Source organism: Protopterus annectens, chromosome 4.part0, assembly GCF_019279795.1.
Source record: "Protopterus annectens isolate FY-2018-M chromosome 4.part0, PAN1.0, whole genome shotgun sequence".
Classification (NCBI taxonomy): domain Eukaryota; kingdom Metazoa; phylum Chordata; order Ceratodontiformes; family Protopteridae; genus Protopterus; species Protopterus annectens.
In genome coordinates, this window is record NC_056733.1 from 1,035,618,021 (window position 1) to 1,035,631,453 (window position 13,433).

General features: G+C 40.6%; 1 protein-coding gene across 1 annotated transcript in view; it reads left to right on the plus strand.

The window, feature by feature from the left end:
- LOC122800390 (uncharacterized protein K02A2.6-like) overlaps positions 1-13,433 on the plus strand; it is a 172,772-nt gene that overhangs the window by 101,710 nt on the left and 57,629 nt on the right. The window contains 1 exon segment of the mRNA XM_044069838.1: positions 8,608-8,690. Within this exon segment, the coding sequence (XP_043925773.1) occupies positions 8,608-8,690 (83 nt within the window).

Consider the following 13,433-nt stretch of genomic DNA (forward strand, 5'->3'; position numbering starts at 1 on the left):
AATTGAGTATAACACCCCTTTTGGTATGCACTGTACAAAGCACCTGCTGGAACTGGAGAGACCGCAGAGGTTTCTAACAAAAAAGATCAAGGGACTCCAGCACGTACCTTACACAGACCAACTAAAGTTCCTGTCACTATACTCTGCATCATATAGACTTCTTATGGAAGGCTTATTCCTGGCTTACAGAGCAATCTCTGTCCCAAACCTAATGAATTTGCTGCACATCATTAAATCAAATGGAATTAGAGCTATCTGCTCCAGGGACCTAAATATGGCCTGCAACTTGAATAGGACATGCTGGAGAGACAGATTTGTCTCCCAGTGACTGATGCATCTTTGGAATAGGCTACCAATTCATGTGAAACAGAGCACCTTTATGACACTGCTCAAAAGGAACCTGGACAAGTGGATGGGGCACTGTAAATTCTTACCGGGGGTAATGTCCATAGCCCTCTTGGACATGGGCAGTCATTACTAAATACAATCCTGTGTACTGACTACAGTTTATATGGTATTACATTGGGATGAAACGGCTAAGCTTGAAATGACCTCCGGGTCGATGGCCTAGTAAACTCCTATGATCCTATGGAAATTGCTGCCATCTGAACTTTGATGGTATAATGGATAGATCTTGTTGAAGGACTTCGGCTAAAAATTCTAAGACTGCTGGAACAGGAGCAGAAAAGAGGTCAAAACCCTTGGCTGTAGCTCAAAATGAAAATTTTTCCATTTGATGTTGTATATCTTCTTCACAGTTGATTTTTGGGAGGCTGTCATTATATCAACAAGAGAACTGGGAAGCCAGGCATCTCTGGCTATAGTCAAAATTGGAGGAACCAAGCAGTTAGCTTCATGGTAGTATGATCTGGTGAAGGCAGTCTGGATGGATGAGAAAGACAAGCTAGTTATCGGTCCAGCATCTATGGTGGATGTGTTAGTAGAGGCCACAAAAGGGTGAACCTTGTCTGTCAGGTCCAAAAGGGAGCAATGAGGATTACCTTAGACTTACACTGTCTGTCTTTGTGAATGAATTTGTTCATGAGGGGTAATGGGGAAAGGTATACAGGAGACTGGGGAGTCAATTGTGGACTAGAGCATCTCTTGGTGAATGACCCTGTGGAAAGATCAGTGCAAAGTAGCTGCTGCACCTGTTCAGCTAGGATGCAAACAGATCATTGCAAGGTTGGCCCCAGTGGCTGAAAATTAGTGCTACAACTGTTGGATTAAGGGACTACGTGTGAGGAGATATAATAGTTGTGCTCAACTTATCTACTAGAACATAGGAACACCCTGAAATGTGTGTTGCTATCAGAAAATGGTGGGAAGAAATTGCTCACTGTCAAACTTTCATGGCCCCTCAACACAGGGGATACAAACAGGTTCCTCCTTGCTTGCAGATGTACCATACTACAGCCATATTGTCTGATTGTATGGAGATCACACCCTTGGGGAGGGCATTCTGAAAAGATGTTGATGTGAAAATTGGCCTCTAAGTTTGACCATATACCTTGGATCATTCTTCCTTCTAAATGTCCCCCCTCCCCCAGAAGAGAGGCATCTGTGGTTAGTATTGCTGTTGGTGTTTCTGGAAGAAAGGGTTACCTTGTATTACTGAAGATAAGGAAATCCACCAGGCAATGTACTGTTCACAAATTCTTGTAAGATAAATCCCAGCATGCAAGGGATGAATTTTCTGGGACTACTAAACTGCAAATGTTGTGATAATGTGCCATGGGAACCACTAGTATGGAAGAAGCTATGAGGTCTAACAGTCATAGAATCAATTGTGCTGGAGTGTGGGGGTGATGTACCACCTGTAAGACTGTATGATATAGAGAAAAAACTCTGTGTTGTGGGAGGCTGACTATTTGGTGAGTGATATAGAGGTTTCATCCAATAAATTCTATGTGTTGAGTTGGAAGTAAATGACACTTGTGAAAATTCAGTGATATGCATAGTTCTGATAAGCATTGGATTAGAAGGTCCAGGCGACATACCAGAAGGTGTCTAGATGCAGCAGTGAGGAGCCAGTCATCTAGATAGGGGAAAACCTGGATCCCGAGCATGTGCAGGTGCACCACCACCGTACATAAGTCATACAAGGCCATATCAAACCCAGAACTGTTGGACATGCTACACTTAAAGAAATTGCAATCCCTTAGAGCCACACGCTCCAGGGATCTAAACCTGGTCATCACAATGAACAAAACATGCTGGAGGGATAGGTTCCTGACCCAGAGACTCCTCATACTCTGGAACAGACTGCCCATACATGTCAAGCTGAGCGCCTCTTTGGCCCTCTTCAAAAGGAACCTTGATGATTGGATGGGAGATAGGAAATTCACCCTGGGGATCACGTCAGTCGTCCTGCTAGACAGGGGACCAGGGAAGTAAATATTCTGGGAAGAAATAGCCAGGGAATTGTTATGGCTAGGCTTGTGTAGGCCCTAGGGCCAATAGCCTAGTACCAACCTATGAACCTATGAACCACTACCTTTATCTTGGTGAACATCCTGGAGGCTGTGGTGAGACCGAACGGCAGGGCTCTGAACTGACAGTGCCTACCTCCCAGACAAAAAAGGAGAAACCTCCTGGATTACTTCTCTATCTTCAAATGATAGTAAGCATCCTGGACATCTATTGAGCACATCCAATTGCCCTTCCTCAGAAGAGTCAAAATGGACTGAATTGTGACTATTCAGAATTTTGTCTGTATCAAGAACTGATTGAGATGACTGAGATTAAATTGGTCTTAGGTTCCCCGTTTTCTTTAAAACTAAAGGCTTATATAGGCTCCAGGGCCATTAGTGATCACTCCCCAAAATTCCTACTCAAAAAATACCTACACCAACCTAAACCTGTCATCTACCGTCAAATATGTAAAAAACTAAACTTTAACCCACTCATATTCATCTCATCCCTCAAAGAATGTAACTGGCAATCTCTAAAGTACCTCAGTCTTGATGACGCAGTTGAATTTTTTTAATACTACCTTCCTAAGCATCCTTAATTACCATGCCCCCATATGACTTTCCAGAACCAAAGCACAACCCTCCCCATGGCTACAGAAAACCACTAAGTCAGAAATGAAAAACAGGGATAAAGCCTGGGAGTACTGGCGCAAAACCAAAACCCCCTCAACTAGACAGAAATTCCTAGAACTACGCAATAGAGTCAAAAAGCTAATAAAACAGGACAAATTCCAATACTACTAGTCTGCCCTAGACTCCTCACAACACAGCCCCAAACAATTCTGGTCCTCCATAAACTCCATCCTCCACCCAGGTAAAGTCAGTACCCCTCCTCCTAACATCCTTCACTCCTCCAAAAATATTGCTACCTCATTCAGCACACACTTCACACAAACCATACTATCACTAGCTAAACAACACAACCCCCTCCCCTCCAACCCACACCTTCAACTAGTAATATCCCCACTGCCTTCTCCTTTTCTCCTGTACCTACCTCCAACATAAAAAAACTCTTAACTAAACTTAAGCCCACCAAATTAGCAGCAGGCAACCTCCCAAGTGAATACCTACAAATCACAGCTGATGCTCTGGTCTTACCTAGTATCCATCTTGATTAACCAATCTCTGTCAGTAAGTTACGTTCCCACACTATGGAAAGTATCACATATAATTCCCCTCCACAGAACTAGCCAATGACTGCCCCATAGCTATTCTTTCTCCACTCTCCAAAATACTAGAGAGATGCATTCACTCTCAGGTCTCAGACTACCTCCTTACTAACAGCCTCCTTTCCAATACTCAGCATGGTTTCTGACCAACCCATAGCACCACCACTGCCTTACTCTCCTTTACTAACACTACCCTTCAGCATAAAAAATGGCTATCTCTCCTCTGCTACTTTCCTAGACCTATCTAAAGCATTTGACATGGTCCCACACAAACAACTCATCTCTGTCCTCAATAACCTATCCTTCTCTCAATCAGTCACCAACTGGTTTCAGAGTTACCTGTCTGACAGCCAACAATCCGTTTTATGGCAGAATGACATATCTTGCCAACTACCTGTCTCTATCCATCCTTGGACCCCTACTCTTCTCTATTTTCACCAATAATCTAGCTTCTGCCACCAAACATGGCACACTCAGACAATACGCAGATGACTCAACCATCATCTGCTCAGTCCAGTCCCTACCCAAACTGCAAAAATTCACACAGGAAGCCTTTTCCTCTGTTGAAACTTGGTTATCCGATACCCAATTAATACTCAACCCAAACAAAACTAAACTACTCATCTTCCAACCCACCAAACATACTCAAAACAACTTTCACTTTAACATCACAGCAAAAGACAATGCCACTATACACCCAACAGAACACACCAAATTGCTAGGAGTGGAACTAGACAATAAACTAAAATTTGGCATCCACATATCCATGACCATAAAAAAAGTCCGCAAAAAACTCAGAGCGTTATACAGAAATAAGCAACTTCTCACCACAGCAGCAAAGATTTCAACAGCAAATTCCCACCTTATCTCCACCCTGCTTTATACCTCTCCAATATATACCAATCTAAGGCAATGCGAGCTAAACAAGCTAGAGACCTGCTGCAGAAAAATTGCCAAATTCACCACAGGGGCATCCTACCGTAGTCACCAATGTCTCTTACTTGCTGAAGTGGGCTGGCTTGAACTCCTTCACCTCTTTCAATGGTATCAACTCACACCCGCCCACAAACTAGTAAACCATCCACTAAATGTCCCATCCCTCCAGAATCTACTCCAACCCTATCGCACCACCAGACCACTAAGATCCAGCAACAAAAATCATTTGCAGATCACTAAAGCCAATAACTCTGCTGATGAAGCACTATTCTCTTACGCCATAGCCAAATTATGGAACTCCCTCCCACCCACAATTACCTCCGTTACCATCATGCACCCAATTCAAAACTTTACTAGAAGCGCACCTAAAAACATGCTGGCTATGCCCTTGCAGCTCCCACTCTAATATCACCCACCCCATCCAACCACTACCTTTCTTTTCACCCCACTAACTACCTTGATTAATGTAAGCTTGGATGCTTATAAGCCTACTACTTATTATACAGCAGGAACTTATTATTGTAACAATTGTGAATGTCTGTTATGTACTTTGCAGATAAAGATTCTAGTTGTTTATTGATATACTATGTTCTTCATCTGTAACTATGTTTGCAATTAATTGCTATGTTAATCAAATTGTTAATCGCTATGTAAATCCAATGTAACTACTGTCTGTTTATTTTAACTGTGGAGCTTTTCTCCCCGGGCCTCCGCTGAAAATGGACCTACGTCCAGTCGGACACTCCCGGTCAACAAATGTAAATAAATAACTAAATAAATAAATAAGTTAGCCTAGTAGACAGACACCTATGAACCTATGAACCTTGAATAGACTCCAGATCCTAATTGGTCTTTGGAGACTGGTTGGATGACCCTTTTTTTCTAGCAGCTTGGAAAACTCTTTTGCTGCTGGTTCCCATTGACTGGGTGGAATTTCAGGAATCAATTTCTTCTTTACTGGAGTACAAGAAAAAGGAATGGAATAACCTGTAGAAATTATATTTTGCACCCACTTCTCTCGTTAGTTTTAGCTAGGCTTGGGGATGCAATGATAATTGTCCCCTGACTGCCTCTAGAGTGCAGCAGTTGGGCACACCTTCAGGAATACTGATAGGGCCTCTCAGAAAAGGACTGCAAAAGCCCTGATTGTGCAGTTCACCTCTGCCTTACAAAGTGCACTGTGTACCCAAACAGGCAGTGCCCAGACAATACACACAAAGTGTGAGGATCCTTAGAGGGAAATTTGTGCCCACACTCTGAACACATCTTAAAGGCTTACAATTTAGCCAAAAAGATATCTGGAGGATAGAAAGCACTAGCCAAAAATATAACTATGTATTACCAAAATAACAGTATTATAAACTTTCTGAACTCTATAAACCATAATTATGGAAGTACATTAAAGCTAATGCTATTCAAAAAGGGAAAAACATTAATCTAAGAATAACACTGTATTAATGGAATCCATACAGATCCCCGACGGCACTTTATGCTGAAGCAGAAATCACCGAACATACTTAACCGAAAGTGCTGTTCACAGAAGCAGCACTTTCGGATAAGTATGCTCATTGTGCCGGTCGCACTACGGTGCGGTTAAGGGAAAATTCCCTTTTCCCCACTGTAGTGCGACCTTGGAGTGAGAATATAAAAGTAGGGGGGGTGTGGGGGAATAGCCCCCCACACGGGGGTTGCAGGGGGGCTTGCCCCCTGCATAAAAGAAGATTTAGTGTTTTTTTTCTAGCACTTTAACAGCTTTTTGGTGAAAGCGCTTTCGTTAAAGTGCGTTCGTTTATTTTGGATTCGGACTATTGAACTTTCATTAAATAGTCCTAGATCCATAGTAACACACCGCTAAGCTAAGATAATATAACTAACACTAAAGCTAGAGGTAGACAAGTCTCTCAGAAGAGGAGGAGTAAGATATTAGGCTATTTAACTAAATAACTATAATGGTAACCATAAGCTTATCCAACTATATAATAATCCAACTCTTTTTGAAAAACTCTAAATTAAAGGATACGAGGCCCTGAAAACGTTTGGAAACTTCAGGTGGCAAATGAGATCTGGGGTATTAGAGTGCAGTACAGGGAATTATGGGTAGGGGAGTAGGCAGAGCCCTGGAACCATGAAAGCTGCTGATTTAGTACCGAGATCAGAACTGACATCCCATACGTTGAATCAGATGAAAATAGACAACATTGGATACAGAGGATATACTTTTATGTATTTTCGTGAACAAAATGGTTCACTAGTTTGTTTCTGAATTTAAAATATTAAAAAAAACAAGTTGTTAAAATGACAGTGCAATATTTACCTTTATGTTAATAACATTGCTCTGTGGGAATCCCTCACTTCACTTCAGCCCATCTGTTAATTGCTTAACTCTTTGATGCCAGTACTGCTAACTGCTCTGTGGTGTTAATGAATGAAGTGCTACTTGTGTGGGCTGCCTTGTACCATTCAAGAAGATAATGCCTGAAAGGCAAACCGCACAGTGTTTTGTTTCTGTGTAACCTACTTACAGTGCTGAATCTGCAGTATTCAGTTCTGTGATTAAGCATATTACATGAGAGAAAATTATTTACCCTGACCCCATGTAGAAAAATGGGAAAAAGGGGGCTGATGATGATGATGATGATGTGAGAAAATTATTTCAGCAGAAAAAGAAATGCAAATATCTGTTTTTCTTGTAAAGCTGAACATATTTTTTCACATTTAATGTTCTTAATGAATTGAGCTCTAGGCAGGGCAGTTATCATCAAGCCTGCCAACAATCAGGACTAACACCTAATTAATTGAGAGATGTCAGGCATTAAAGAGTTAACTCTACCCTTGTTTTGTTGTGTTGGGCTTGTGAAAGCAAGAAACAAAAATATGGCGTCCGACACCAAGAAATGCATCTACTTATGCAGTGGCATTTGAAACCTTACAAGTCCTGATTGTGGACCTCTAAAAACTATGGAATGTGTAAGATATCTTATAGTCTAGCTAGATCAATCACCTACTTTCAACATTCATATTCATGACTTATAAATGTAACAGCATTACCGATCTACTAACTAAAAAGGCCAGGATTGTTGTTGGCAAGGGAGACTTCTGTAAGCCTTTCAACACTGACAAAATTTTGCAAAATCTACAAAAAAGATAAAGTTCCATCTGCTGCTTTATTACTGAAGGTGGAGGAAGGCTTCATTGCTGCATTATAATCAACCAAGCTATCTGACTTCCAAATACTCGAAGACTTATCCTTATTTGCACAACTCAATTATTTTTTGCATAGATCCTACACCAACTCATGTCTGTCAGTTAACACTCTAGATCTCTCATATTTTCTGACTCTACTGACATATTATTTACCATTACACTTCACTCACTTCTCTGTGTTAACAGAGCTTTCTATCACCCAGGTCCATCTGTATGGAAGTCACTCCCAAGCACAGTTCTTCAGCTTCCTACCCTTACTTCCATCACCAGCCATCTTAGAGTACATCTGCAGCAGCAAACGTACTGAAGATGCACCAAATTTTTAGTCAAATATTGATTGTGTTTGTTTATTTCTGCAGCATAGCTTAGTGTTTTTAAGTACCATTTTGTACATTTTTGCTTTTCCTAATATTTGTATATTGCTGCTATCAGTACAAACTGCATTTTATTGCTTTTGGTTTAGTTGTGTATCAAATTACTCGTTTCCTTTCCTGTCATAATGTCACAACTGAAAGGGGACTGCAGTGGTTAAGTTCACCAAATTGTTAAATAAAATAAAATGCAATGAATAAATAGGTTCCCCTTGACTGTACAGGGAGCAAACAAGTATGCTGGAAACACAGGTTTTTGCTATTACGTGTGGCTGCAGTTATTTCTATTTATAAAAGGCATGTCTCCCTAGTTTATTGCAGTCTGCATATTTTTTTCAGCAAGTGTTTCTACCACATTCTGTGGCTGGGTGATCACTTCCTGAAGCTTAAGTCCCATAGAGAAGAGATGTGCCTTTTATAAATGAATTATATGAAGATTACATTTTATGAAAGTTTAAGAGATGGATTGGCTGTTACATGTGGAAAGGCTGACAAGCATGCAGAAATGGCAGAGACATACTTTGATGGAGATGCAAGTAAAATTATACTCAAATAAATGACTTAAGAACTCTGGGATTCTTTGAAATGGACAATTCAGGAGTTCAAATGCTTTTCTGACAGTCCTTGAAACAGATCTTTTTTCATTTATTCAGGTAAGATTTCATTGCATTAGGTCGTCTGGCCTCCTTCAGGATGTTTACTACTTGTCTGGAAAAGGAATGTGCATTACTGCCTTGAAGCTGAGGTGTATTGGGTTGCCTTACTGCTGAGTTAGTGTCAGAAGAAAAAATTCAAGTGAGTCACATCTGCCTCAGGTGATGAAAAACTTCTTTATTTGCAGCTAACCAGATTACAGCAGCATGTTGGCCAAGATGATCTCAATCTGATCAGTTTATTTACTGACATCAACTTTTATACTTTCCTGTTACTAGCCAAAATAGCTTTTGTTACATTTCTAACAGTTGACAGTTGGCTATGAAAAACATCTAGGATCACAATTTACCTCAGAAAAGAATGCTTTACCTCAAAACCACAGTTAGTGTAGAACGTTTACCTCAAAACCATAGCTAGTGTAGAATGTTTACCTCAAAACCACAGTTAGTGTAGAACGTTTACCTCAAAACCACAGTTAGTGTAGAACGTTCAAAAAGGTACAGCATACTTAGTTCAACAGTGGTAGCTGGAATTTTCCACAGCCTGCCTCTGTAAATTAACTCTTATTCAGAAGTATAGAAAACAGGTGTTATTCAAGTTCATAAGCAAACTACATCTATCATAGATAAAGCCCATCTTTAATAAACACGGTTCAATGACCTTTTCTTACCAACACTTCAGCAAATAGCATATTCATTTTGCTAGATGGGAGAAAGAGACAAATAATAATAATGTGTTTTAAAACTTTTTCTCTTAACATTCCCCCCCTCAAAACACTTTTATTTGTCTTTTTTATTTCAGCAATATATGGTAAAAACTAAGTTTTTCTTTGCATAAATTACTTCATTTGCAAGACAAACTTTTAAACTTCAAGACATTTGCAAAAGTCACATTTCAATGTATTCACTTTCACTAGTAAGTTGCAACTGCTGGTACATCGTCTTCGTAACAGCAGTATCAACCAGTCTTTGTAGAAGACCTCTGATACAGGGTATACAACAGCAACCACATACCACCACGATAGCCACAGCGACTCCGACGGACACCAGGAAACTGCTGATGAGATGACTCCATTTTCCAAACCACGTTCGTAGAAAGTCTGTAAAGGGATTACTTACCCCAGAGTTCTCTGCCAATTCTTCGGATAACATCTCCAAACCTTTCAAAGCTTGAGTGATGCTCCCATCTGGGGCAGTGTTATTCGGAATATATGTACAACAGAAAGTCCCAAACATCCTGCAAACTCCTCCTTCTTTGGCCAGGAGCATATCCAACACAATTTGATTCTGCCATGCCACCTGCGAAGTGGCCTCCAGTTGTTCAGCAATACCTTTTAATGCATCTTTGGTATAGTTCACAAAACGCTGCTGGTTATAGTAAATGTAGTTGATCCAGTCCACATTCTTATTGGGTTGAATCCAGACAAAGATGGATGCAAAACCAGCCGCTATTTGGTTTATTGCTTTGTATTCATCAGGCACGCCTCTTGGTACGCCAATGCTATTGATGTAGACACTGCTATCAAAGGATTGCTTCGGTGCCTCTCTTTTTCTCTTATTCAACCACCTCGGCTTTATTTAATTCTTTCCTGTGCCATCTCTGGAAATGCACATATACGAACCTGGATAAGAGATTGCTGTAGGCGGTTTCTCAACTTTGCTTATGACTGGAAAACGCTGGATTTCATCTTTGCATTTATCTTCAGTTTTGTTGAAGAATAACTTTAACAGACACATCAGATTACCTTCAGCTTACATCAATGGGACTGTCGCTAGTTGCTGTTTACCTTCAGCACAAGAAACACAGTTCTCACGATGTGCCTCTCGGGTACTATATCTAACCCAAGATAACCATTCATTATGGTGTACGAATCCTGTCTCGAGTAACAACTGTTCTTCCTCTGTGAAGGCAAAATCTGCTTTACTTGTAGCATTTTTAAGGCTTTGCACTTTAAGTTGGAAAGTCCCCAAAGGATCAGTTCCAATTGGAAGGGACACTCCGATTCCATAAACTCCTGAATCACTTTCTTGTGGTGACACAATGGTTATAGTAATTACTTCAGTACCTTGGAAATGCGCAATTTTTAGTGTCTCTAAGTCTAAGAGGTGTCCGGGCTCTAAATCATTGTCATGTAAAAGCAAATCATTTTCTTGAGCTGCCTTTTTTGCAGCCATATCAGCAAGGGCATTTCCCCTGGAGACAGGAACTTTTCTATTGGTATGTGCGGAGCATTTACATATCGCTATCTGAAGTGGTAATTGCACTGCATCTGACAACTGTAAAATGAAATCTCTGTGATTTATTGGTTTGCCTGTCGCAGTAACCATTCCTCTATTCTTCCATTGTTGAGCGAAAACATGTACAGTGGAGAAAGCATACTGACTATCTGTATAAATTGTCACTTTTTTACCCTCCCCTAAGGTACAAGCTCGAGTCAAAGCCACTAACTCAGCTGCTTGTGCAGAATAAATATTTGACAATCCTTTTGCTTCCAAAACTTCAGTTTCTGTGGTGACAGCATACCCTACCAGTGTTTTTCCTACAGTGCCCTTCTTTGCTGATCCGTCTACAAACAAAACGAGATCAGAATCTACCAACAGAATATCCGTTAAATCTGGTCGGGGAAGTACTTTGTCATGAATGCTCTCTAAACAAACGTGTGGAGTACCTTCTTCTGGAGTCGGCAAAAGTGTCGCCGGATTAAGAGTAGTACATCTTTCTATGGTCATATGTGGCTGTGTCAGCAGCACTGTCATACATGACAAATGTTGACTAGGAGATAAAAAGGTTATTTTATCTTGCAAAAGTATAGTAGCTACTGAATGTGGAACTCGCAATTTTAACGGGTGGAACAAAACTAATGATGCTGAGGCTTGCACTGCCATGGCGGCTGCCACTACAGCTTGAACACAATGCGGCAATGCCCTTGCAACAGGATCTAATCTGGAGGAATAAAAAGCTATCAGTCTCTGTTTGTCCCCATGTACCTGTACCAGAACCGTAGTCATATATCCTCCCTTACAATCAACCATTTGTACAAACTGCTTAGAATAGTTCGGAAAACCCAAAACAGAGGATCCTGCTATCAATTGCTTAATTCTATTAAATGCTTGTATTGCCTTATCTGTCCACTGTATATTACTTTTAGCTGCCATGGGAGTGTCATAGATCAGTGCGGTCAATGGCCCTACTTCTTCAGCATAATTAGGAATCCAACTTCTACAAAAATTAGTCACACCTAAAAACGACATCATCTCCCGCTTAGTCGTAGGCATAGGTGCTTCAAGAATTGCTTGTTTTCTTTTATTTTCCAATTGTATACCTTCCTGCGAGACTAAATAACCCAAGTACTTTACTTGTGCATTCCACAATTGTAACTTCTCTTTATTTACTTTATGTCCTTGCTCAGCTAAAAAATTAAGAAGGGCTAGGGTATCCTTTTTACAACTTTCCTGCATGGGTGAGGCCAATAAAATATCATCTACGTACAACAGGACCTGGCTTCCCTCTGGGGGAACAAACTGAGCTAAATTCGCAGCCATTTCTTGTGCAAATATTGTCGGACTCTCACAATAACCCTGTGGCAATCTGGTGTATGTGTATCTTTTACCTTGGAAAGTGAATGCAAACCAAAATCTACTCTCCTTGTGTAGTGGTATGGAGAAAAAGGCATTGCTTATATCTATGACAGAAAAATATCTGTGCTGAGGTAGTAAATCATTAAGTAATGTATAGGGGTCAGGGACCACCGGTGCTCTTGGGATCACAGCTGAATTTACTGCTTGTAAATCCTGAACCAACTTCCATGACCCATCCAGTTTCTTTACAGGAAACAACGGAGTATTGCAGGGTGAATCTGGGCATTCAACAAGAATTCCTACCTGTTTTAGCTGTTCAATAACTGGTTTAATTCCTTCCTCTGCTTGCTTACTTGGTGGATATTGGCGCCTAAAACCTGACTTTGCAGTTATACAAACTTCACCTGCTGTTTTCATTAATCCTACATCTCCTTTACCTTTTGACCATAAATCTACAGACAAGGCACTTAACGCACTATCTTCCTCTTGAGTTAGGAGGATTTGTCATGCCATTTCTGTTTTGTCATCCCTGAGGTGCACACTTGGTCGTGCCCAAGTCACCCAATTTAATCTTTGTACCTGGATCTGTTGATCTTTTAACTGACTTTCAGACATTGTGTTCCAAATCGTTACCTTTTTCGCCAAATCTACCCAATGTGTCCCCACTGCTTTAGTAACTAAGATATGTGGGCTATAACTTGAGCGATATAAAGAACTCATTTCCTTAGTCAAAGTACAGGTTACTACTGTATTACCTTGCGTATCCCAAAACATATCATTCAAAATTATCCTTGCACACTTGTGCTTAAAGAATTCTTTTTCAAATTCTTTATCCGGACCAGGGGCCTTATAGAACATTGTACAATGTAAGTGCGCCGCAACCTGCGATGACCCGCTCCTAGATTTACTTAGAGCTAGATTGATCAACTCTGTATCAACCCTCCCCGGGCCATCTGAAATCAAGTCTAGGCTATACCAGTAAAAGAAGTCTTGTACTCCCTGTACTACTAAGCCATCCACTAACCTTTTTGCCTCAATACCTTTAGG